Source organism: Dasypus novemcinctus, chromosome 9, assembly GCF_030445035.2.
Source record: "Dasypus novemcinctus isolate mDasNov1 chromosome 9, mDasNov1.1.hap2, whole genome shotgun sequence".
Lineage (NCBI taxonomy): Eukaryota > Metazoa > Chordata > Mammalia > Cingulata > Dasypodidae > Dasypus > Dasypus novemcinctus.
Window position 1 is genome coordinate 94,483,763 of NC_080681.1, and position 22,796 is coordinate 94,506,558.

Here is a 22,796-nt window from a genome sequence, read left to right on the forward strand (position 1 = left end):
AAGGGGTCAAACCCAGGGCCTCCTGGCCTGTGTGGTGAGCTGGCCATGCGCAGTGCAGCCGAGCACAAGGAGTGCTGTGCCACACAGGGATGGCCCCCGCGTAGGGATGCCCCACATGGAAAGAGTGCACCCTGCAAGGAGAGCCGTCCTGTGTGAAAAAAGCGCAGCGTGCCCAAGAGTGGTGCCACACACATGGAGAGCTGACGCAGCAACATGAGACACAAAAAAGAGACACAGGTTCCCAGTGGTGCCAAGAATGCAGGCAGATACAGAAGAACACACAGTGAACGGACACAAGAGAGCAGACAATGGGAGGAGGGGGGAGAGAAATAAGTAAAAAAAAAAAAAATCTTAAAAAAAAAATAGATGATGCAACAAAAAGAGACACAGAGGAGAGACAACAGAGATGCAGCAGACCAGGATCGGTTCCCAGTGCCCCCTAAAGAGAAGACAAGCATATGGTAGACAGGAGCCCAATCGCTTGAGCCACATCTGCTTCCACAGTTTTATTTTTAATAGCCCCAAACTGGAAATAATGCAAATGTCAACCAAACAATATAGATAGGTGAATGGACAAATAGTGATATATCCATACAATGAAATAATATTCAACAATAAAAAAGTAACTATTGATAATATTCGACATCATGGATGAATTTCAGAATAGTTATACAGAATGCAAGAAGAAAGATAACAAAAAGACTATGATTTGGGAAGCGGACTTGGCCCAGTGGTTAGGGCGTCCGTCTACCACATAGGAGGTCCGCAGTTCAAACCCCGGGATTCCATGACCCGTGTGGAGCTGGCCCATGCGCAGTGCTGATGCACGCAAGAAGTGTCCCCCACGTAGAGGAGCCCTACGTGCAAGGGGTGCGCCCCGTAAGGAGAGCCTCCCAGAGCGAAAGAAAGTGCAGCCTGCCTAAGAATGGTACCGCCCACACAGAGAGCTGACAAAACAAGACGACGCAACTAAAGAAACACAGATTCCCGTGCCGCTGACAACAGAAGCCGACAAAGACAACGATGCAGCAAATAGACACAGAGAACAGACCGGGGGCGGAAGGGGGAGAAAGGGAGAGAAATAAATAAATCTTAAAAAAAAAAAAAAAGACTATGATTTAACTTACATAAAATTCTAAAATATGCAAACTAATCCAGAGACAGAAAGTAGAACAGTAGGTGACTGGAGATGGTAGGATGGTGGAATATGTGTAGGGTGGCAGGGGTGTGTAAGAGGGAGGGAATGAAAAGGGGTACAAAGACAGATTACTAGGGTTAGGATAGAGGTTGGTAAATAGGGAGTTAATGATTAAATTGTACAGAGTTTCTATCTGGGATGATGGAAAAGTTTTGGTAATGGATTGGTGGTGATGGTAGTACAACATTGTGAATGTAATTAACAGCACTCAATTATATATTTGAATGTGGCCAATAAAGAAAATTTTAAGCTGTATGTAATTGGAATAAAATTTTTTTAGAGAGTTTTTGAAAGGTGGTGAGGGTTGTCTGTTTTATTATTATTATTGGAATAATGAAAATGCTCTAATAATGATTGAAGGGATGAATGCACAACAATGTAATTATACCAAATATACCGATTGTACACTTTGGATGGATTTATGCTTCATTAATATCTATCAATAAAACTGATTTGTTAAAATCCACAGAACAGTACAACTCAGTGAACCATGGACTACAGTTAAAATACAATTATAAAAATGTGCTTTCATCAATTTCGGCAAATATACCACATTAATGCAACTTCTCTAATTAAAAAAGGGGGGTATTCAAAGAAACTTTTAGGGGGATAGCCATATTGATTATTTCAATTATGGTGATGGTTTCATGGGTATATACATATGTTAAAACTATCAAATTGTACATTTTAAAAATAAGCAGTTTATGGGAAACGGACTTTGGCCCAGCGGTTAGGGCGTCCGTCTACCATATGGGAGGTCCGCGGTTCAAACCCTGGGTCTCCTTGACCCGTGTGGAGCTGGCCATGCGCAGTGCTGATGCGCGCAAGGAGTGCCGTGCCACGCAAGGGTGTCCCCCGCGTGGGGGAGCCCCACGCGCAAGGAGTGCGCCCTTGAGGAAAACTGCCCAGCGTGAAAAGAAAGAGCAGCCTGCCCAGGAATGGTGCCGCCCACACTTCCCGTGCCGCTGACGACAACAGAAGCGGACAAAGAAACAAGAAGCAGCAAATAGACACCAAGAACAGACAACCAGGGGAGGGGGGAAATTAAATAAATAAATAAATCTTTAAAAAAAAAAAAAAAAAAAAAGCAGTTTATTGTAGGTCAATTCTATCCCAGTAAAGCTGTTTCTTATATATATATATTTTTAAAAGGCAACCTACCATTATTAAATGGGCCACAAAAAGACAATACCATAAGAGGAATTCAAATAAATTTTAAGTTTCAATGTTTTACAATAAAATGCAAACCTCCGTACATCAAGAAAATATAAAAAGTAAAAAGATAAACTGAAGGGGAGTGAATGTGGCTCAAGCAGTTGAGCGTCTGCTTCCCTCATGGGAGGTCCCAGGTTCAATCCCTGATCTTGGTACCTCCAAAAAAAAAAAAAAAAAGATAAACTGGAGCAGCAATCATTCCAAAGCATACAGCCAAGAATTAGTGTTCAAAACATATAATTTCATAAAAATGTTTAATCAATTCACAGGAAAGGAAATCTGAATGCTATAAATATATTAAGAAGCAACTTCTCACTAGTAAATAGAAAAATAAAAATAAAAATAAGGCCCTATAGTCCACCCGCTAGAATGGCTGAAATTAAACTGTTTACCGATACCAAGTATTGACAAGACTGAGGCAATGATAATCTTAATGCACTGCCATCTGGCATAAACTGCTACAACATGTTGGAGAACAATTTGGCAAGAATCTGTTAAAGTTGAAATAGACTTATCTTTGGACCTGCATTCCACTTTAAGCGGAAAATTACAAAATTACAAAAATTCTTGCATATATGTATCAAAAATACATTGGAAGGCTATTCAGCCCAGCAGTTAATTCCTCTAAATCCATCAACAAAAGAATGGACAAATAAAATTTATACATAAAATATTATACAAAGGTAAAATGAATGCACCAAAGCTACACTTAACAACATAGATAAAGCTCAGACACACTATGCTGAATTAAAATTTCAATACATACTGAATAATATTTAAGTAAAGCTGAAAAACATATAACACATTATTTGAAACTGCACAAATACGAAGTAAAGAGACATGCAGAGAAATGCTAAATACCCAGATCAGGTTGGTGAGGGGAAAAATAAGTGGCGTCAACTGTTTATTATATAGGCTGAAGAGTGGGCACAAGGGTGCTCATTAATTTATGCTCTTCACTATACCGAATGTCTGAAATACTCGATTTTTTTTTAAAGTAGCATACCCTTAAAAGTTTTGTGCAAAAAATGATTTTCAACCTGGATTCCTATACCCAGCCATACTAACACAATCGAGAGAGGAGACTTGCTCAGGAAGCTACTTTCCCTCCCTACCCACACCTCTTCTATAAAACAAGTGTGTAAAATAAGAAAAAGACATAAGAGCCAGGAAACAGAAACTCCAACAAGGCAGAAGAGCGAAATAAGTACTGAAACAACAGTTGATGAACTGAAAATTTAAAAAGGGTAATACATGGTAAAAAATACACACTGTACAAAAAAAGCTAAAATTAAATCAATGCCCCCAACTAATTCTTCACTCAAATATAACAAACGGTAATATTTCAGTGCCTGCCTTTTTCTATACATTAATGCTTTAGAAAACAAGTAGGATATTTGTTTCCTACCTCTTTATTTGAAAAAATACTGAAATACACTAAAAAAGTAAAATTTACACATAATCACACCATTTAATGTCCATATGAGTTGGCAAATATTTTCTGAATAAATAATCTCCAGGGATCAAATGATTTGGCTCTGGAATATTGAAAACATACATAACTTCTAGCTCTTCCAAATTTCTAAAATTTCTTATAAAAGCTATACCCAGTACAAGATGGATTCTCCCCATTCCTGCTCTTCCTCAAATTAGTTGGCTTTTCCCTTCTTAATCACTTGCTTCTAATTTTTAATTTGTAACCTAACTAAATGGAGTTGAATATAAAAAAGTGGCACAGATAATCATCTTTTAATAATCTATACTAACTGTAAGGGAGTAATAATGTTGCTTATTAAAAAACCATTTATATTAGATTTCAAAATTATTAGGTGGAATCAGTACAATAGTTATTCTCAGTGCCTGTTGGGAATTGTTTTACTTATGTTCCCATTCCCAAAGTACAAACTAGTTGGAAAGTAGATATACACGATTCTCAAATACTGACTACTGCTTATTGCACCATAAACAAATATAATGTGAAACACTGTTTAATGTTTATTTCCTCCACTGGATAATAAAGCTGACAGAAAACAGGAACCATACTATTTTTTAAATCACTTTAGACCAGAACCTAGAACAATGCCTAACACACAGCAAGTACCCTGTAATTATTTGCTTTCAGTGCTCTGCACAAAGGATTAAAGGATTTGCTAACTTATTTTTAAAGTTTAAGACAGATACACATCAGAGATATATGTATATATACTATAACTAATTCAACTAAGTAGATATAATTCCAAATTCTCATATTTATTCATTCTAAAGGAGGAGAATAGCATAATGTTAACCAAACTGCACATATAGAAATTTAATCATATATTATTCAGAAGGTTTCTAATATCAGATTACAATGATGTGCTAGCCCTGAATTTTGTGTGTGGTAAATAGCTATGCCAAAGTTCAGAATTTTTACTGGTATTATAGTCTATTTTTATCCTCAGCTGATATCCTAGATTGAGTTTCTCTCTTTAAAAGTTATAAGCTGGGAAGGGAATGGGCTAGATGAACTCTAAAAGTTCTTTCTCCAATATAAGATTCTATGGTTTTACAAAATATGGTGACATTTTCCAAGGGACTCAAAACCAATGTGTTCCAAAATCAAATAACTTTTGCTATATATGCATATTTCAATAAAATCAAATACATAATTTAAATACCAAAGAATATTCCAACTTAATAAAGCTTAAAGTCAAATTAATTAAAAATACTTCACATAAAATGACCCATTGATTACAACCTCAAAAAGCATCCATCCATATTGCTTCAGTGTAATAGAACTCACTGTAAATTATATTCCTACTCTATAAAGTATATCCCAGACTCTTTGAATCTAACACTATGCTAACAAATGCTCTGTAAATATCTAGGAATCTTCTTTTTCTCTCCCTGGGTTACACAATAACAGAAAACTGAGGGAACTGCTATATACGAAATATTTCTTTGAAACAATAATCAGGATAGAAAGAAAATAAAGAAATTGTATACTGGGGACTTACCTTCTACCAAAAGCTATACTAAGGGCATTATTATTCTGTCCCATTTGATACAACCATCTATGGGGTGGCTTTCTATTACTCCCAATTTTATAGATAAGCATGTAGAGCCAAGGCAAGGCTTAAGATCACAAAGCGTTAGAATGAATATTTAAAGCAAAACCACCTAATTTCATATCTACTTTCCTTTGCATATATTCAACATTTCATAAGACAATAAAACATAAGATTGACCCAAAATGTGATGTTTTATCCGCATTTATTGCTAGAACTTTATGGGATAATTTGTTCTAGGTTTAGCAATTTCATTTCAAGTCCTTTAAAAACTGAAATCAAGATTTTACTACAAGGAAAAAGCCAAGTAAAGATAGTGGTCATAAAAATGAATGTAGGGAAGCGGACTTGGCCCAATGGATAGGGCGTCAGCCTACCACATGGGAGGTCTGCGGTTTAAACCCTGGGCCTCCTTGACCCGTGTGGAACTGGCCCATGCGCAGTGCTGATGCGTGCATGGAGTGTCATGCCACACAGGGGTGTCTGTAGAGTAGGGGAGTCCCACGCACAAGGAATGCACCCCGTAAGGAGAGCCACCCAGCGCCAAAGAAAGTGCAGCCTGCTCAAGAATGGCGCCGCACACATGGAGAGCTGACACAGCAAGATGACACAACATAAAAAAACACAGATTCCCAGTGCTGCTGCTAAGGATAGAAGCGGTCACAGAAGAACACACAGTGAATGGACACTGAGAGCAGACAACTGGGGGATAGGGGAGAGAATAAAAAATAAATCAGAAAAAAAAGAATGTAAACAAATAATTTTAGTTCAAATTGGTAGAGCAGTCTCCAATGGGATGAGCATTCACCCTAGAGGGGTAAATGATAACCCACTGGGGGCAGGAATATAACTTTAATATTTTAATTTAAAATCTCATTCCTTTTATATTTTTCTGCATTTCTTTTTAATGTATACAATATATCAATAGAGTATAAATATAACTTAAGAATATTCATTTATTTCTATAAGAATGTGTAAGAATTTTTGGGAGATGACTTAAAAATAGTCTTTAGCAGGTATTTTTCAATAGAATTATTAATTTGGAACAGAAACAAACCTTAAAGGTCATTTTGTTTAAACATGAATTTGAAGCCCCAAATGACAAAATTATGTGTCAAGGTCATATATTTATTCAGTAGCACTTTATTTGAAAATATGAAAAGGTCACACTTTAAGAAAAAGTTAATGGAAAGTACTAGGGTCTTTCCCATTATTCAACTATGACTAAGTCTTCCCAAACTATCAGCAATGATATACAATAAAAGGTCAATAAATGTTTGCTAGAAATCAGTAGACTTACAAATCTCTCATACATTAAACCGTATCACACTCCAAAGGCTTCTGATTAGGGTGTGACTCCAATTATGTTACAACTCTCCATGTTTTACCTCATGAGAACCTCAAAGCAGCAAGACTTTTCAAGATTCATTGTCATACTCAATGACTACACAAAATCAAATAACTTTAAACATACAGATATGCAAAAAAAAAGAAAAAAAAATTAAAGCTCATAGAAAATAAAATTTTAAGTCTAATACAAATGAAAAATACTCAAGTGCTATTAAAAATACAAATTAAAATAACAACATAGTAGCAATTTTCTACCAGTAAGACTGCCAAATATTAAAAGGTTTATTTTAATAAACACCAGTGTTAGCAAGGATACAGGGAAAGAGGAACTCCCAAAACAGTATTTATTGGTGGGAGTGCACAGTCAACTTTTTATAATTCAGTATCCATCAAAATTTTCAATGCTCTCGGATATAGGAATTTCAATTCCAAGAATTTTTTTTTTTTTTTGAGGTACTGGGGATTGAACCCAGGACCTTGTACATGAGAAGCAGGCACTCAACCACTGAGCTACATCTGCTCCCCAATTCCAAGAATTTATACTATAAATAAGCAAGGCTTAATTTTTAAGGATGTTCACTGCAACATTATTTGTGATGTAACAACAAAAATGAACTCAAATAGTTAAAATTATGACACATGCTCAACATGTACTGGTTAGAAAACTGTCTTCAATAAGTGAAAAGTAAACTGCTAAGAGTGTGTATTTGAGTTTTTAAGAATACACAAGAGACTGTTAACAGTGGTTTCTTCTGAGAAATGACTAGAGGGATCTCATGAGGGCAGAAGGAAGGGGAGGATGTTTTCTTTTACTTTTCCTTTAAACCTTTTTCTGTAGCATATTTTTCCCTTGAACATTCTTTTAGAGGTTTAAAAAACTTTTCATTGAGAGTGGTTAAAGTAGTGCTATCTATGGAATGTAAAATCAATGCAGGTTGTGATGGGATACTATGCAGTATTTTTAAAATGTGATAAATCTATAAGTGCTCAATATGGAAAGAGTTCTACAATACAGTTAAGTAAAGTAAGCAGGTTTTAGTACTTAAGTTTGGCACTACTTTTCTAAAACAGTACATATACTTATAAATATACATACACATATATACAGGATGTCTGCTCAGGAAAGAGTAGTATTAGAATATAAGGGTATATGAGACAGGACCTTCTACCTTTTTTACTTCCTTCTTTTGTAGTGTTCTAATTTTTTATGAGATTGTATTCATTAACTGCTTGGACAATCAAATAATTTAATATTTATATACACACACTATATATGCATTTTTCAAAAAAATCTGATACATATACCAAACTATTACCATTGATATTACATGGTTCTTTCCACATTCTGTTTTAGGCATTTATACAATAGTTTTTCAAGGTTTAAAATGAGTATGTCTATTAGTTTGGTGTCATTAAAAAACCTATACAGTTTTACTATTTTTGAGATACCTTATACATTTCAACATACTTATATGTATTTCGTATATCTGAAAAAAGTAAATAAAATGAAGTCACAATTCAAAATATATCTATTTTATATATCAGTAAATCATAAAAATGCAATTCCCAAGCTAGGTCATTCATTCTATTTTATCAGGTAATAAATTCTTGTAATAAGTGTTCATATTAATAAGGCACTACTGTACTAGCTAATGTGACACGCTTGGGTTACTACTTCCTTGGTAGTAAAATTACTATGAAATCAAATGCTAGCACCATAAGCTACTAGATCCAAACAAAAGAACAAGGTACTCAAATACATAAGATATTTGAGAAATCAGGGAAACGGACTTTGGCCCAGTGGTTAGGGAGTCCGTCTACCACATGGGAGGCCCGCGGTTCAAGCCCCGGGCCTCCTTGACCCGTGTGGAGCTGGCCCATGAGCAGTGCTGATGCGCGCAAGGAGTGCCGTGCCACACAGGGGTGTCCCCCGCGTAGGGGAGCCCCACGCGCAAAGAGTGCACCCATAAGGAGAGCCGCCCAGCGCGAAGGAGGGAGCAGCCTGCCGAGGAATGGCGCCGCCCACACTTCCCGTGCCGCTGACGACAACAGAAGTGGACAAAGAAACAAGACGCAGCAAAAAGACACAGAAAACAGACAACCGGGGGAGGGGAGGGGAATTATATAAATAAAAATAAATCTTTAAAAAAAAAAAAGATATTTGAGAAATCAGACCTAGCACAAAAATGCACGGCAATAGACAAATATATTAGTAGTTACCAAATTAGCTATATAATAGAAATATCAGTAAACCTATATGAATAAACCTGAGACTCAAAATATGCCTGAAATATAATTCATTTTCTGATTCAAAAAAGTTGTAATAGATTGAAATTTTTTCATATGGGACCAAAAAGGATAAAAAACCTGCAAAAACTTTCGAAGGGAGTTTAATACCTAGAATATAAAGAACCACTACAACTTAATAACAAAAAGACAAACAACCCAATTAAAAAATTGAATAGACATTTCTCCAAAGAAGATACCCAAATAATCAATAAAGCACATGAAAAGATGTTCAACATCATTAGCCACTGGGGAAATGAAAAACAAAACCACAATGAGGTATACCACTTCACACCCACAAGAATGGCTATTTAAAAACACAAAAATAAACAAAAACAGAAAATAATGAGTGTTGGCCAGAATGTGAAGAAACTGATTCTCTAACGCATTGCTGATGGGAATGTAAAATGGTGCAGCCATTACAGAAAATAGTTTAGTGGTTCCTCAAAATGTTAAATACGGAATTACCAAATGAAGCAATTCCACTCTTAGGTATAGTTCTCCAAAAGAAGGAACTTAGATATCTGTAATGTTCATAGCAGCATTATTCATAATAACCAAAAGATGGAAGCAAGCCAAGTGTCAATAAACAGATTAATGGATAAAGTGAATGTGGTATATCCATACGATGGAATACTACTCAACAATAAAAAGGAATGAAGCTCTAATACATGCTACAACATGAACATTATTCTACGTGAAATACGCCATTCACAAAAGGATAAATATTACATGATTCCACTTATATGAAATATATGCAAATTCATAGAGACAGGATTACTGCTTACTAGAGGAGAAAGGGAGAGAAGACTTACTGCTTAATGGGTACAGAGTTTCTGTTTTGGGTAATAAAAGAAATCTTGGTAATGGTGGTGGTGATAGCAATAACACTGTAAATGTACTTAAGACCACTGAATTGTACATTTAAAAATGGTTGAAACTGCAAATTTATGTTACCACAATTTTTTTAAATTAAATTTTAAAAAATCAAAGATGACAGCAGGAAAAAAAAAAACTTCAGAGAAGAAATTTTTCATAAAAGCTCAGTCATGTTTTAGACTGAAATTCGGGAATCAAAATTCAGTGGTATAAAAGAATATATGGGAGCTCTACATTTTCTTCATGATTTTTTTTCCTGAAAACTTACAACTTCTCTAAAAAAAAAAAACACCTCAGTGGTGTGCAAAAACTCTTCACCACTGTATTTGCTTTACTATAGTGAAAAGAAAAGCATGTGATTTGGGGGCTGTTTAGAATATGATAAAATGTTGAATTTTTAAACCCAGTAAGTTTTACAAAAGGGGCACACTTAATACGTCTCTCTAAGGGATTCACAATGTACCAGAATATATAAAAGACATATTGAAAGACGTTTACCTCAACATTTTCCCAACTTACATGAACACAGAATCCTTATTTTAAGAAGCACTTAGTAATACATGTATCTTGCAAAACCCTGGTGTTCCACAAAAGACAATTAGAAACACCGATATGGGAAAAAAGAGCCTAGGCTCTGGAGTCTAAAGAATTTTGCTGTGCAACCCCGGGAAAGTTACTTCATTTCCCTAGGTTTCAGTTTTCTATCCATAAGAAGAAAATAATACCACTCACCTGAGTTCTTGGCACATAAAAGATATTCAACAAATTAAATAACCCCTCTAAACTTTTCATATAATGTTTCTTATGTTTGCTTTATGCCAGCAGCAAATTTTAGGAATCTATTTTTTAGCCATCTTGCTCAATCCCTTATCTATGTTCAGGTTTCCCAGTATCATGTCAATCTTATCCAAAACAAATGCTTCAATCTGGCTAAACAAGCCCTGTGGAGAATGTCATTACTTTAAATATCTGTGGAATATAAACAACCAGGGAAAGTTCCTAGAAAACATAAGTAAAATAAAAAGTAAGTTCTATTCTTAGGTGATCAAGATACAATGAACAGTAAGATCTGATCCCTGCTGGAAGCAGCATAAACTGGTTGAAATTTTTTTTCACTTATTTCTTGATAAAGACAGATAAGACCTGCTCACCATCAAGAAACCTAATGTGAAATTTAAGGAAGGAAGGAGATAAAGTTCAACAAATATTTACTGACTACCCATCAAGTGCCAGGTACTATTCCAGGCGATGGGTGAACATAACAGTCAACACCCTCGCGGCACTTTTCATTTCAGTCGGGGAGTCAACAGATAAACAGCTATATAACCTATCAAGAATAAAGTGATTTGAAGAAAAACAAAGCAGTGTTACTATAAAAGGATTAAAACAGCATGGTCCTATCCCTGAGAGCTTACCCTTTCATGGAAAAGGTCTTTTTCACATAATGTTCTAAGTGCTGTAACAAATGTTGTGGAAGTACAAACAAGGGTCCCTGTCCAATGTAGTAGGTGGCTAGTCTCAGCCACACAACTTATCACTACATGGCACTGCATTCCTGGTTAGTTTCCTCTTGTACTTTCTCCTCTGGCTAGTATGTAAGCTCCATTAGCGTGGGCACCTTGTCAGGCTGGTTCAGAGCCGTACATATACCTGGCACTAAGACATTCCCTCAAGCTAGAGAACATCAATAAAAACTTAAGTGAAAAAATAACTAAAGCAGTATTAAGGAGTTAGAAAGGGATGGGAAGTACTGTTAAAGAGAGTCACAGAAGGCCATGGGAGAGGTGAAAGGAGCCTAGAGGTGAACAACACAAGCAATTACAAAAGTACATTTAAGTTTATGATGGCTTTGCAGTCTTGAATAGGTAAGGCTTTCTATTTAGATTTGTTATTAACACTTCAGAAGAGCATGATTCATAGGCAGAAACAGAACTCACTAGGGGGTACATTATACAAAACAATAAGAGCCAGAGTGGGGAAGCAGACTTGGCCCAGTGGTTAAGTCGTCGGTCTACCACATGGGAGGTCGGAGGTTCAAACCCCGGGGCCTCCTTGACCCGTGTGCAGCTGGCCCATGCGCAGTGCTGATGCGCGCAAAGAGTGCCCTGCCACGCAGGGGTGGTCCCCCGCGTAGGGGAGCCCCACGCGCAAGGAGTGCACCCCATAAGGAGTGAGACGCCCAGCGTGAAAGAAAGTGCAGCCTGCCCAGGAATGGCGCTGCACACACGGAGAACTGACACAACAAGATGACGCAACAAAAAGAAACAGATTCCCGAGCCCCTGAGAACAGAAGCCGATGAAGAAGACGCAGCAGACAGACACATAGAACAGACAACTGGGGTGGGGGTGAAGGGGAGAGAAATAAATAAATAAATAAATCTTTGGGGGGGGGGGGGGAGAGTGGTACTACAGCAAACGACACCAGCACGACACCAGCCAACATTTCTACTGCTTCACAGGTCATTTAAACTATGTTTTGGTCATGTGCTCTGCAAAGCTAACTTTTGCTATAATAATTACCTGTCATTTAGTTTCAATTTAGACATCCACAAAATGTGGCACAAGAAATGCTATTACATTAAAAATTCTTTAAAATAAATGAGTCTTTATAGCCATCAATCTCAAGGGGTTGTGGAATTCTCCCTGTCTCAACATCTTCAAACTGCTGTTTTATTTGGCTGCTAACTCTTCCTTAATACTATACTATAACTTCTCCCTATTCTCTCCTTTCATAAACACTATCCTTCACGTCATACATGTAAATGTATACTTTAATGATGAATGTAGGCTAAGTTGATAGAGATAGTAATGTCCACAAGGAATAACCAAAATCTCCTATCCTGTTCCTTTACAATAATTCCTTATGATAAAATTGTAAAAATTCTTTACATACTACATTTTACATTAGGTGTTCCTTTTGAAGTACTCATCTCTTGAGTGTATCAAGAAGTTCCTACAATTTAAATCATTCAACATACTAGCTTTGCATGCCAGGCTTTATTAATTGCTAGGTACAAAGTATACAAAAAATAAACAACATCCCTGCTCTTGTTAGGCTTACTAGTCAATGCAAGAGACAAACATACAAATAATTAGGCACTATGTTTATGTACAGGATGTTAATGGAATGCTCTGGTGAAAATATCACCTAATTCTATCTTCTGAAATCAAAGAAAGCTTCTGACAGACTGTAATATTTGAGCCACGTCTTGAAAGATGAATAGGTAGGTTGGGAAAGGTGGATCCTGGGGCTCATGAGGCAATGGGAGAAGAACACTCTAGTGAAAGGAGACAAGAAAAATGAAGAAAGGTAGGAGCTGGGGAGCCACCCAGATTCTAAAAGGCTTTGTATGCCAGGCTAATGGGTCTGAATCTGGCCTTTGGGGCAAGAAACCATTAGAAGATTTTAGGGAATGAAGTGACAAACAAGACTTATTTATTTGCAATTTAGAAAGATGGCTTTTAGGTAAGTCCAGTCAGAAAGCAAGGAGATTAGTGAAGAGGTTCCTGCAGTAGAGAGGACATTATGAAGGCCTGAACTAAGACAGTGACAGTCTTAATTTAGATATCTTCTAAATTAAGAGTTAAGACAGAGGATGTGACATTTGTACATCCTAAAGAAGGGTTTCTGAATGCAGAATATGAGAAAAATGAGTAGACTATGACAACAACTGTGAACAACATAAGAATGCTTGATGACATCTAAGATCTTGTTAAAGATCTTTGCACATCAGTCAGCTAGTAAATAAATATTTACAGAAAGCCTAATGTGTCTTGGACCTCTAAGAATCAAATGAAAAATAAGACCATCTTTCCCAAAATAATGCACTTGGACACTAAGATGCAATATTTTAACCTCACAATAGGAGTGCCAGGGATCATACTTTGGCCCATGGACTCCAAGTAAAGACTCCTTAAATAGGAGTAAAAGTAGGGTTGAGGTGAAAGGACTGGACGTGAAAAGCAAGCAGGGACCAAGGTTGTGAAGACTTTTTATCCCAATGCTCAGAAGTCTCCAGACAGACAATTCCTCCAGCAATGGGTTTTCTGTTTTTGTTAACAAAGCTTATCTTATTTAGTCCTCACAACAATGTATTTACTTACAGAACGATAAAATAAGTACTATTATTATTCTATTTGCAAGCAAGAAAATTAAGGTTTAATGAAAATAACATGCCCAAGGTCACAAAGCTAGTTTAAATGGAGGAGCTAGCAAGGTCTATCTTACTCAGACCCCATGTTAATCACTATTCTAGGAAAAGTTGAGATACGTGCAATACTTGCTTATTTTAACCTTCAAAATTCCATGTCACTATTAGTCTAGAACCTAAAAATATTCCCTACGAACATACTTTACTTGCAAAATTACTTTGCTTGGTAGTCTCAAAGTATAATTATTCACCTAATAATTTCAAGTTTGTTATAATGAAGTTTACTTTAAGAGTCTTCAAAATTTGTATTACAAACAAAGTTATCATTTGTAAAGCTTTAGGAATCTTGGTTCCCAAGATAATAGCAAAAACTTGAGAAGATATCATCAACTTTTCAGCAAAACAAAGAAAGATTGTTTTCTGGAGTTAATCTTATCCACACTGTCTGGCAAACAATGTTTTCAGAAAAGGAATTGAGGGGAAGGGGAAAAAACTCACATCCCATGTCACTGAATACAAATTTTCACTGAATACAACTTGATCTAAGTATCATTTTCTTAGTAACTATTACTTCTAGAGTTTCATTTTTATCACCTTCACAAACTTCTGAAAATTGAAAATATTCCCACAATGAGACAAGTGTTGCTATCCTTTCACATGTTTATTTCTTGATTTGGTGCAATACCAAAGATTAAGCCATTTCTTTAAGTGCTGCAAGATATGGAGAGAATATGGTCCTAGCCTGTTGCAGGGAGGATCTACTTGGAAGTCTCCAGGACATTTCTAAACTAAACAACTAATGAAAATACCTTTTGTGGTAGAGAGCACAGGTCAGACCTTTATAATGTTACACTTACTACGTAGCTTTACAGATTATGTGCTCCCAGAGAACAGGAATTCTGTCTTAATTAGATGCATACTGCCACACTTATTAACGCAATGTCAGAAACTCTGATTGTGGATGAAGAAACCTCTCTCAGCCTTTCAGATATGAAATCATGAGCTATTTGACCAAATTAATGATGGCGACATTCTTCCTACTTCACAACATTTTAAAATTTTCTCCTGTATCTGGTAAGCAAGGGCACAGTAAGATTATGATTAGTTGATTTTATCTGTGATACTGGAAAAACAAGTGACAAAATATTGTGAAAAGCTGGACATAAACTTTCTATTCCATTGCTTGCATAAAGCATTATAAAACAAGATATAGTTTCACAGTCATAGATTAAAGGACTAGTCCTTTTTCCTCATTTCATAGCTGAGGAAGTAACTGATTTGCCCAAAGTCATTAGCAAGTAAGTGGTGGTAACAAGTAAGACCCAACTAACACTCAGTCCAATGTGCTTTCTATTACCAGTATGGTGTCACAGAAACATTTTCTTATTCATTTATTAGCCAAAAAAAAAGGTAATCAGAAAATTTTCAAGAAAAAGAAATCTTCATAAAAAGATAAATTACACAAGTAATTTATTTTTAAAATCTTTCTGGGCCCTCACCTTTCTAGGTATCAACGAGATTCAAGACATTAAAATATCCAGATAAAACAACATCAGAGCTGTAAGCAGTAGGGAAAAACAGTACATATACATGGAATCCTTTGACAAGCATCAGTCTGACTGCCCACATTAATTCTAGTTATGGTTCCAGGAAGACCTCCGAAGTTCAGAAACCTTAACCAAAAACTCAGTTCTTTTCCTCCTCCCAAATACAACTCCTTGTATAATTAGCTCCCCCTTCTCCTGTAGCATTATTCCCCTTCTCATCTCTACCTTTCGGCACTGGAATGCTCTTCTCCCATCTGCCAGACCTTCACACGACTCATTTTCACCCTGTCAGCTATAGAGCCTTCCCTGACCACCCTATCTAAATTGGCCTCTCCCAGTTACTTCTTTGTAAGCACAATATTACAATTATTCTTTTTAATTTTTACCAGTTAACTGTTTTTTCCCAGTAGGATGTCCCTTGAGGGGTCTCTTCAATACCTCCTTTTCCATCATTATCAAAAGTGCACTGGAAATACCGTTATTCCTACCATCCTACCCCACCCCCAAATGTAAGTTTAGCAATGCTAAGAGCTGTGTCTCATTCATGTTTCTCCTGCACTTGGCAGCATCCTACAGAGGCAGCAAAGTTTGTAGAATAAATTACTGTGTGCTAAATAAGAATGATCATTACTAGTAAAGAAGCAGAAAATAATCACACTTTAACATTTAATAGTGCAGGAAAATGCAAACTGCATATATTAAAAAATGGAACCATACAAACTAAGATAAAGATTAGCAAAGACAAAACTCCACTTAAAGAGATGAGGTGCTTCTGGGATGGTCGGGGGATATTGGGGGAGAAAAAAGCAATCAAACTAAAGGGGAACCCGAAATCTACTTTTGATTCTGTGCTGGACAACCAGAGTAAATTGTCTCTTCTCCAAATTAAAACTTCGGAACATCAGAATTTATTCATCACACTCAACTACTCATTAATAGACCAAGTACCAACATGCTAGGATTATTTTGCATTCTCTGAAGACTGACCACGGGAAACCAGATAAAACAAGCAACAGAGATAGGAAAAAAAAAGACAAATACTAAGATTTATACAGAACCTCTAAACACTGAAGAAAATCTCAGAGTGACCATAGAAACCTAAACTAAACATACCCATAAATACGTAATCAAAGATTAAGACCCAGTATAGCACAGAAATGACCATAGAACTGCCGAAAGAGGCCACACTCCATATCTTTTCCGACCCTCTTCCTCAAAGACCTTAGGCTCGCCACTGCAAGGCTCACCACCCTCATTCCTGGTAGCAATCCTCAAAGGTATACAACAGATGCGTAAGAACGGATTAAACGTCAACAAACAAACCAACCAAGCAAAAATCGAGCTAGTAGGTTTCGCTATCCCTAATCGGAAAACCCTAGGCATCTTTCAAAGCCAACTGTCACACCTTTTAGGAGCCGAGAAGACGTTGACTCAGAAGATACGTCTCTGGCCCCAACACTCTCCGGATTATTCAGGAAAACCCAGGTTTTCTAGTTAAAGGATCTGCACTCTACTCAAAAAAAGGATCTCTTGGCAGGAACGAGCAATCAATCCCTCAGGGCTGTGGCGCTCCAATCACCCGGCCGGGACACAGGCAACGGCAGCAGGGCACGGCCCTTCCAGGGAGTCACCGGCCCCCTTCGGGCTCTCAGACTGCCCCAGCGCAAGCTGCCTGGGCAATGACCAAAGTCGGACAGTGGCGGAGGGGGGCCAGTGGTCGAGTTTCTTAACTGGGCCTTCCCGGCCCGGGGGCGCGGCGCTGTCTCGAGGTGGCGCTTTTCAATCGAGACCTGGCTGCCGCAACGGACCTGGGGCCTCTTCCCCTGTCCTCCCCTCCCCGCCGTCCTCAGTCAGCTAGTCAGCCCCTCACCTGGCAGAAGCTCCGGCAGTAGTTCAAAGAGGAAACCTCCGAAACCTCTTGCTCCTTCAGCTCAGTCTCCAGCTGCCACAGACATGGCCGCAGTCCCAAGGCTCCTGGCGCCGGAGATGCGGGGCGATGACCCCGAGCCATAGACTCAGTCTCGGTTCCATCTCCAGCTCCGGCTGCCGCCGAAGCCTCAGCCCCGGACCCAGCCCCGGCGGCGTCTCCCTTTCCGTCCGCCATCTTCCCACGGCCCAGCAGCGCGTAGGCAACCAAGCCACGTGACTCGGCCCTGGCCCCGCCCCCGGACGCCCGCGCGTGGTGACGCACTCCTTGGCGACGGCGACGGCGGCTGTGGCTGGATTCCGTCACCGGGAGCCAAAGGGCTACTCCCTTCGGCGGCCTCCCGGACCGCCCAAGCAACGCCCTGCTGACCGCCTGGTGGAGGTTCATAGTCACTCGGTTCTTCCAGCCCTGTCGGAGTCTTGGGGTCACCGAACCGGAAGTGCCTGTGGATAGAATCTAGGTGTGGGGAAGGAGGAGATGACAGTTGAGCTACGAGAGGAAGGTTTCATCCCTAAGACAAGCCTAGAGAAAAGCATTCCAAGTTGAAGGAAAAGCTTGTGAGGCCGGAGTGGAGACTAGCTTTGCCCCAGAATAATCAACTTGGACACTAAATACTTCGTTTATGTAAAAGGTGGCATTACAAGCCAATGGGGAAAGAGTTAACTCTTCAATAAGTGACGCTTTTTTCCCAAATGGGAAAAAAAATGAAATTAGATTTCTATCTGAAACCAGATCCAAAAATAAATCCCAGATGGATTAGACTCCAAAACATTTTTTTCAGAAGATATAGAATATCTTCATAATAACAAAATAGGGAAGATTTCTTAAATAAGATCCAAAAGTAGGCGTTATAAGGAAAACTGTGACAATTTGCATTAAAATTTATTTCTGTAGTAACAGAAATTTTAAAGACACGCAAAGATAAACCAAAGCTAGAAGATATTAATCATGTATATAGTAACCAAAACAGCTCCCCAAGGGTTCAAGAGAGAATGACAGGAAAGCAAGCTAGTTTTGGCCAGCTCTCTTTGGAGGAGTTTTGCTATAAAAGGGAGCAAAGAAGTAGAAGGAAGCTAGAGGAGGATGTGGAGGCAAGGGATTTTGTTGTTGTTGTTTCTTTGTTTAATAATAGAGGGTGTTAAAGCTGTGGTTCTACACTTCCAGCCTTCCCTTCTCTGAAGCTCCACAACCATAGACCACGTGAAGCTGGCTAGTAAGATAGAGAATCAATAGTTGGATCTGAAACCTGGCAAGAAGTCCACATGTCATTCGATATCCCCAAGATAGCTACTGGAAAACCCAACAACCCCCCCCCCACCCCCCTCCCCCCACACACACAAGATTATGCCATTAGGAATGAGATTTCCTCTGGAAACCAGGAGAAGCCCTGGATAGCCTCTAGAATCTTTATCATTGGGCCTCCTGGGGATTGATTGGTGGGGTAATCGATCAAAACAGCAAAGAGCTGGGACATCTCCCATGCCTATAGCGAAGTGGCAGAATAATTAATAGTTTAAAAAGCTCTCTTGCACTCTTGCCTTTTGACCCCTGTTCTTGCCTTCTGTGCCCTGCTCTTTCTGTGTCACCACCACATGGATCAACACACAAGTAAAACCTGGGCATTTATAATCTATAATGGGAAATTGTATTATATAAATCAGCCCTCTTTATCACTCTTCAGCCCTTTCCTTCCTACCTGGGACCTATGAGCTGCTTTCCCATTTCTCTTCTCACCTTTCCTTAATAAATTACTGCCCTAACTAACCTAATGTGCTTTTGCAATTCATGCCTGCAGCATAGCCGAGAACCTAGACAAAATCCGGTTACACAAGTGCCTATTTGGCATGTCCATTTGGATGTCTCAGAGGAAAATCAAACTTAATTTGTCCTGAACACGACTGTTGATTCTTCATTATTCCCTCCATCATCTGTTCTTTCCTAACTCTCCCATTTTCTCTTCTGTTCAAACCAGAAACCATTTAGCCATTCCAGATTCCCCCCTTTCAATCATTCCCAACAACCAATGCATCAGCTTGGTTCTATTTCCAAAATGTATCCTGATCCTGTTCTCTTTTAACATCTGGACCACTGCAATAGTTTCCCTGCTTTCATTCTTGCCTCCTAGCATATATTCTACACAGAAAGCAAGAGTAATCTTTTACAGTGTAAATTAGTTGATGTCACACCTCCACACTTAAAGCTTTCCATTGTTTACCCATCATACTTTAAATTCCTACTGCTTACTGTCTTAGTTTGTACTGGCTGCCAATGCAATATACCAGAAATGGGTTGGCTTTTACAGTATGGTTTTATTAGGTTAAAAGCTTGTGGTTGAAGCCGTGAAAATGTCCAAATCAAAGCATCATGAGCTACCTGTGATCCTGGACTCATGCCATGTGGCAAGGCAAAATGGCAGCTTGTCTCTGCCCTTTCCTCCAGGCTCCTTTATTTCCCGAGCTCAGCTATGGGCGTAAGTGATGGCACATGGCTCGACTTTTCCTTTTCATCCTGGGTTCCTTGCTTCAGCTTCACACTGCTCCACTGATTCCAACCTCCAGCCTTCTAGGGTTTCTCTGCTTTTCTGCAGCTGCAGTTAATCCTGGAGTCCTCTCTCACATGGCAGGATAAAAAGGCTGCTTTTCCTTTCCTCTCTCCTACATTTATATAGGACTCCAGTAAAGGATTAAGACCAACCCTAAATCCTGAAATCTAATCAAAGACGCTTAACTGAATCAATCTAATCAAAAGTGATTTAATCAAAAGGTCCCTTGACTCAATCTAATCAAAAGACCCACATACAGTAGGTTTATATGTGCAAGAATGGCTTAATTTAAGAACATAATTTTCTGGGGTCCACAAAAGACAAACCATCACACTTACCTTGGGCTATAAAATCCTACAGGATCTGGCCCTAGTCTCCTCCAGTCTCATATGCTATCACATTCCCTCTTTTGCTCCATGTGCCAGACACACTGGCCTTCTTTCCTTTTGTTCCCCACATTTAATCTAACTATTTGCATTGCAAAGATACAAAAAAGCACAGAGAAAATTTTACAGGCAACCATGTGCCCATTACCCAGATCTTACACATTAACATTTAGCCATATTTTTTTCCAGTGAAATGTAAACTGTATATTCTCTGAATTTCTAACACCTAGAAAAGTATCCAGCACATAATGGGTACTCAATCTATCTGGTATGATTAAATGATTTAAATTTTTGATAGTTTTGCATTTTATCTTCTAGTTTTAACAGATAATCTGAATATTTTAAGTCACATGAAAAAGTGTTTAAAAATTTTACATTTAATTTTTATGCAAATATATTAAAATTTGTATACTTTGAATGCAATTTTACATTTTATTTTTAATCCTTTTAGCTCATTATTGTCAATACAAGCAAACTGAAAAATTTTATTAAAATCTGATTTTTCAAAACAAGAAAGATAGATGATATGGAATAAATATATAATACTTATGATTTATATATGTATTTTATTCATTATTATTTCTTTTCTACTGATCACTGGCCCATCAATACGATACTCAGACATGCACAATAATAATTAAAGTCAGTCATCTTTGATAGTTTATTAACTTACAGTTGTATAAAAATCACACCTTTGCAATGTTTTATTGTTTAAAAGTATATTTATCAAGGTAGGAGGATAGAACCTTTTATCTAAAAGCGTGTTAGCTTGGTTATAACTTTTAAATATTTAGGCATATGGTATGTAGGCCTCCATTTGTGCTCTTGCCCCAGGGTCCTGCAAATAATAGGAGTGAGCCTGCCAGCTATGACCACTGCCCTGATTTCCAAACTCTGCCAGATAATGATCTCCTTTTGGATATCTAGTCTCATTTCACACAAAGCATGTTCAAAACTGTTTATTCCCCAGCAAATGACACCTCTGTTCATTCAGTTGTTTAAGCAAAGGCTTTAGAGTTGTACTCAACTCCATTTTCTCACTCACACTACAAATCCAACCCAAGCTCTATATTGAAAACATATTCTCAAATCTGACCCTTTCTTACCTCCTCTACCTCTACTACCCTAGTCCTTTCACTGACCCCTCTCACCTAAACTTACATAGGAACATTTAATGGATTCACTATTTCTTTTTTTTTTTTTGACTTTGTAATAATATTACATTAAAAATATATATATATGTGAGGTCCCATTCAACCCCCCCCCCCACCCCCCCTCTCCCCCCCCAACAACACTCGTTCCCATCATCATGACACTGGATTCACTATTTCTTCTCTAGGTCTCCTCCAGCTAATTTTCCACACAATAGCCACATTAACCCTTTTAAAACATAATTCTGCTCTTATCATTCCCCTGTTCAAAAGCTCTATCACAGCTGGAAAAAGATGCAAAAATCCTTATCAGAGCCCACAAAGTTCTACTGTCTTGTCCCCTGCTACCTTTTTAAACTCATTTCCTACCATTCCATCTCACTCTTTGGGCTCTAGCCCCACTGGCCTTGCCATTCTTGAACAAAACAAACCCCTGACTTTTGCACCTATTGTTTCCTCTGCCTAGGAAGCCCTTCCCTCTTTTATTTCATTCAGGTTTCTGTTCAGGTATCACCTCAGAGAAGTCTTCTCTACAAACCTATCTAAAATGCCTTTCTCAATCATCTCTATCCCTTTGCTTTCCTTTAATTTTTTTTTTCATATTAATTGGCTTTCCCATATGACTATTTTGTGTGTCTCCCTTCTCTACAAAGTAAACTTTTTGGAGGTAGGATGACTTTCTTTTATTCACTACTGTATTCCTAGTTCCTAGCATACTGTGAACACTCAAACTTTGCTAAACAAAAGAAGAAATGCATATGGTATTTAAATGGGACTGGATGACATCACCCAGGGAAAGTGTAAATCTGAGGTCACAAACTCATGTTCCTTAGGCAAGCAACCTAAGTGAATGAAGCAGACAGAGTATAAGATATTCAGAAATAGTAGTAAGCTGGTTAAGAAATGACCTGGTCAGCAGCTGCTTAGCGCTGGCAAATTTTTGCCAAGTATGCAGATCCTGTCTTGCTAGGTGTAATTTTTCAAAAGGAATTGGAAAAAATCCAGATTTTTAAATTCAATTCCCTATTTTTAAAGCTGCAGGCCAAATAAAGTCCACCTGAGAGTTCAGTTTGGATGCCTGAGTTGCCAGTTTGCAACCTCAGAATAGAAAAAAGGA

At 38.1% G+C, this 22,796-nt stretch overlaps 1 protein-coding gene across 1 annotated transcript in view; it reads right to left on the reverse strand.

The window, feature by feature from the left end:
• Positions 1-17,854, reverse strand: part of RLF (RLF zinc finger) — an 82,513-nt gene extending 64,659 nt beyond the window's left edge. The window contains exon 1 of the mRNA XM_004450633.4: positions 17,544-17,854. Coding sequence (XP_004450690.1) covers positions 17,544-17,777 — 234 coding nt within the window. The 5' untranslated portion in view covers positions 17,778-17,854. The remainder of the gene's footprint in view (positions 1-17,543) is intronic.
• Positions 17,855-22,796: the final 4,942 nt, after the last annotated feature.